Source organism: Nicotiana tabacum, chromosome 19 (assembly GCF_000715075.1).
Source record: "Nicotiana tabacum cultivar K326 chromosome 19, ASM71507v2, whole genome shotgun sequence".
NCBI lineage: Eukaryota > Viridiplantae > Streptophyta > Magnoliopsida > Solanales > Solanaceae > Nicotiana > Nicotiana tabacum.
Window position 1 is genome coordinate 64,008,487 of NC_134098.1, and position 4,886 is coordinate 64,013,372.

Here is a 4,886-nt window from a genome sequence, read left to right on the forward strand (position 1 = left end):
ATTGTTATTGCAAATGCGATAATAAGATAAATGTGCATTTGTTTCTGCATTGAGTGCGAGTACAACAACAGCACACTAAAGGCCCCAGTATTCCAAACCTCTGTACAACTTTCTTCTATGCCATATTTTACCGGAAAATTTACCGAAGTGATCAGGGGTCCGCATAGTAAGGAGAAATTACAATATCCACACAAGGAACCAAACACTGCAAAAAATTTCTTAATGATTTATTCTAAGATTAGATATCATATATAGTGTCAAACGTTTACAAGCTAGGAGTAGTACAAGATAAAATAAAATGTTTTGCTAACCAAAAACAACTAATACTCTATTTTGTTTTCTTATCTAAACATATCTTAATCTTCTATATTTTGAAACAAAACAAAATAATTATTCTCTTACAAAATTTTAAAAATAATATCCCATACCAAATCCAAACACTCCAAAAAGAAAAAAACAAAAGTAAAACTAAGAAACAAAACATTTTTCTTGTGCAAGCACCTTCTGACGGATATAAGTTGAACATGTAGGGTGCCTCTCCTTGTTGCCTTCAACTGAATGCACATTTATTTTTGACTGATAAATAAAATCAGTTTCTTTTTCAAAAAAAGGAAAACATCCTAAAGCTCACATGTCATTCCAACTTTTAACATGCGCTTGGTAGGGATATCAAATAATTTGTTACTCTGCCTTAAGTTACTCTTGAGGAAATTGTACGCATAATTGATCGCCACTCTTTTTGCAAAACCAGACCCTTTGCTTGCTATCACATCTTGTTCTCCTACCAAATGAACCACCCCAATACTAGAAGCTTTCTCAAGCATTTCTACATCTCTCTCAATTAATGAAGCAGCATCCTCTTGATTATCACCATTTGCTGCGATTGAGAACATGTAATCTTCCTTGATAAAGTGCTTTAGCCTCTCTACCAATAATTTTTCAAAGGGCTCTTCCTCGTTGCGTATATCATTGTATCCATAACGTACCACACAACAAAACACGTAGAGATCATATGGCTTCACCCTGCGGAAGAGGAACCTTTCTTCTAATGGCACTTTGCTTATGGGAAGCGATTTGACCGAAGCAAAGACAAGGACAGAGCGTAAAGCAGGCACATTCTCCACATAATGTTTGAAAATTGGTGGGATTCTTCTATGTACAATCTCAGAATAGAAAATTGCAAGTCCGGGAAGGCGATGATGTGAATTTGTCTCATCGACCGTTTCCTTAACTTTTTCAGGAGAGATCTTGTGTTCTAGCTCGAAGTGATATTTCTTTCGGTACACATAATTCCATACATACATGATAAACAATAGGAACATAGCAAAAGCCAGTGGAAGGTAACCACCTTGATCAAACTTGTATAGAACTGCACTTAGGTATACAAGCTCAACCGAACCAATGACCAGAACATAGGCGATTATAAGAAGAATGTGAGTTTTCCATATCATGATCATGACTAGTACGAGGAAGCATGATGTAAGCACCATCACAAATACCACCGCTATTCCTGTAATTAAACAACAAAACGGATGTGTTAAAATATACTACTTTCTTTTTTTACACTTGTCGATGTATATAACTAAAGAAGTTTCAATAATAAATGGCCTTACCATATGCATTGCTAAGCTTTTCAGTGGTCCTAAACGCAAGAGTGACAAGAACACAAGCCAACATGAGAAGGGTATTGATTTCAGGAATGTAGATTTGACCATGATGCTTTCTTGATGTGTGCACAATTTTAACACGAGGAAAACATCCTAATGCAAGGGATTGTTGGATTATAGCGAAAGTCCCAGAAATCAAGGCTTGACTTGCAATGATGGCTGCCAATACAGCTACCCCAAACATTGGCCAATATATACTCTCTGCATTTGTAAGGCAAAAGAAAAGAGCATGAGAGAAACATAATATATGTTTGTATAAAATAATTTAAATTATATACACTAACCGTACAAAAATAAATTGTACTATGTATGCTTACTAGGTAAGGACTTGTAGAAAGTATCAGCAACTTCATCACTGTGCTTTGTTAAAAAGGCGCCTTGACCGAGATATGCTAATATGAGCGCTGGGTATGTTATACAGCACATGCTTATTTGTACAGATCGAACAGTAAAATGACCAACATCTGCAAATAGTGCCTCAGCTCCTGCAATTATTCATCCAATATTTTGCTCGTCATTAAAATTGTTACAAAAGCTGTTTATATTCTCTTCTTCTCTTCTCGAAATTTAATTAAGGGTGTTGGAATTATTGTTACCTGTTATGCACATAACAACCCCGCCAAGGGAAACCCAAGCATCCTTTCCGTTCCTTTGAAAATAGGCGACGATGTACATAGGATTAAGAGCTCGGAATATAGTTATATCAATGGTCACGAAGTTGTAGATGCCAATGCCAGCAATCAAAACAAACCACATGCAAAGTATAGGTGCAAATGTGTAGCCAACTTTTTCAGTTCCAAATCTTTGAAACACGAACAGCAATATCAAGATGGCTACTGAAAGCCACACGATCCTATCTGCATTCAATGTAAAAAAAAAAAACATTAGTCCGCATTTCATATGACTTTCAAGATAACTCATAGGATAAATTTAAGATGCAAAAGTTACCTTCAGTCATGACTGAGGGAGCAGCTGCTTTGACTCCTCCAACAGCTGACAAAACTGGCCACATCAATTATAGAAATTCTCATTAGTACCATAAACGCCTATGATGTTCTTAACCTAGTATCATTCTGTTTAATAAAAAGGGGAAAACTGTGACGTGCCTGAAATACAGGGCGTGAGGACACCATCTCCAATAACCATGGAAGTACCAAGCATTGTGGCTAATAGCAAAAAGAACTTTGCAAAGTTGCTGTTTTCTAGCGTTGACTTAAGCTTTGAAGCTCGACGTGTACGTCTATCTGGCATATCAAGTTTAAAAGTTGACACATCTTTGTCTTCTGCCTGTGTACTTGGAATTAATCCCACCTTAGTATATCGGCATATCAATGAATATAACGCAAATGTACCTCCTGCAATCAAAAATAAAGAAATTAAAACATTTGGAAAAAACAAAATTTAAAACATGAAATTTTGTAGTAGTAAAAGAAGTGAAGTTACCATCTCCGTTGTCATTAGCTTGGAGAACAATGAAGACATACTTGACGACAGGAATCAAAGTAATAGTGTAAATGATGAGAGAAAGAGCGCCAAGTACATCCTCTTCATGTTTTATACCATCAAGGAAAATGGTCGAAAACACGTACAATGGTGACGTTCCAATATCTCCGTACACAACCCCTAAGCTCTGAAATGCCAGTTTCAGTATCACTGACCATCCCAGTACCTGATCAACCACAAAAACATTATATTCTTCTTAGTAGTAATATATATGTCATCAATGTGCGAGTCTATTTCTTCCTCTGGAATTTCTTTGTAGTGGTGAAACTTTGAGCTAAATTGTTTAAAATTTTATACTTAATAAAGTAGTAGTATAATTTAACAAAAACAACAGAGAATTCTTGAAGTTTCTATGCTTCGTTTTTTAACCAGGTGACTCGTAACTAATTAATCATCATAATTAACTGGAAAGGAGATTAATTAACAGACCTGTTTGGCACCGGGCATTTTGCTGGATTCCAAATCTAAGGAGTCGTGTCGCTTAAATTTCTGGCTAGCAACTGCCTTTCCCTTGAGATTTTGGTCGTGAGGAACATCATCTTGGCTTTGCTCAATGTTGCTCCCCATCGTTTTTTATTTATTAAAAGATTGGTTTATTACCCTTCTTTTGTTTGGAAAAAAAATGATCAAACGATCGAAGCAATCAAAATTAGAGGAGTTCCATCGACATGGTATACTTATTAACCAATGAATTGGTTGTTCAAAGAGAAAAGGCAAGAGACGTAGGTGGGAGAACACCAACGAAATACAAATGAATTTTGAGCCCGAGAACTCAATATAAAATTTCGCACAAGCGTTTCCCTACACTACAATTCTCTACGAGAACTTTGAAGTAGATACAAAAATCGACTTAATGAAAATTAGGAAAAGGAGGCACTTATATATATGAGGAGAAAACCATGTTCGTCCTCTCGTCTTATACGTAAATGGCGCCTAAGATGTCATGACCAACAAACATACCAATGGACAACCGCGTCTCTCGTATCTCCTCTAATTCTCAACTATCATATGTCCTGTTTGTTAACTGGTGGTCAATGTACGTAACTAAACTTAGAAATTACACATTTCTATTAATGGAATAAGATGAAATTTTTATGTTTAAAAAACAGATAACAAAGTATATGTGGAGTATCAAAAATAGGTACTACTACCTTCGATCCTAAATATTAGTCGTATTAGCAAACAGAATTTATTTCAAAGTATTTGATATTTTAAAATTACAGCAAATCATTTATTTATTTATTTTTCAACTCTATCCTTACTGTTTTCTATTATGTAGTTTAGTTAAGTGATATGTTTAAGGAGAAATAAAGGGTAGTTTATACAAATAATTTAAAATATTAAATGGTGTACACAATTGTCTTAGAAGGCAGATAATATGTACAAGAGGAAGTATTGTAATGGACATGCATTTCTTTCTTGCTGAACAAGACAATCGTCAGTCAAAAGCATTTAATAATTTTCCTCTAGAAAATGGTAGTTTTTAGAAATTACAAGGCATTTGGCAATGCAAATCTTATCCTGAAGTATGTGAGCTTTTTCGGTAAAGTTTGCTTGAGTTTTCTTTCGAAGAATAAAAGGTTTTCAAAAAAACAAATTTAGAAAATCCAAGCTTTTTCAAAATACTTATAAAATTTCTCAATCCGAAATAACCAGCTTCAGCGCTTATATAAGAAAAGTTATTTTCAAAAATAAAATACCCAGAAACAGTTCTCT

General features: G+C 34.9%; 1 protein-coding gene across 1 annotated transcript; it reads right to left on the bottom strand.

Moving 5' to 3' along the window:
- Positions 1-206: 206 nt before the first annotated feature.
- On the bottom strand, positions 207-4,028 carry LOC107775412 (potassium transporter 5-like). Its single transcript, XM_016595138.2, has 8 exons — positions 3,600-4,028; positions 3,111-3,336; positions 2,774-3,022; positions 2,616-2,669; positions 2,264-2,524; positions 1,985-2,152; positions 1,614-1,868; positions 207-1,510 (listed from the first exon to the last, which is right to left on the bottom strand). Exons 1-8 carry the CDS (start codon positions 3,735-3,737, stop codon positions 621-623), a joined length of 2,241 nt encoding a protein of 746 aa, XP_016450624.2. The 5' UTR covers positions 3,738-4,028; the 3' UTR covers positions 207-620.
- Positions 4,029-4,886: the final 858 nt, after the last annotated feature.

Coding starts and splice junctions, on each gene's coding strand:
- LOC107775412 (XM_016595138.2), bottom strand. CDS start 3,737: ATGGGGAGCAACATTGAGCAAAGCCAAGATGATGTTCCTCACGACCAA. Junction 3,023..3,110: donor AGCTAATGACAACGGAGATG/GTAACTTCACTT, acceptor TTTTGATTGCAG/GAGGTACATTTGCGTTATAT. Junction 1,869..1,984: donor TTTCTACAAGTCCTTACCTA/GTAAGCATACAT, acceptor TTACAAATGCAG/AGAGTATATATTGGCCAATG.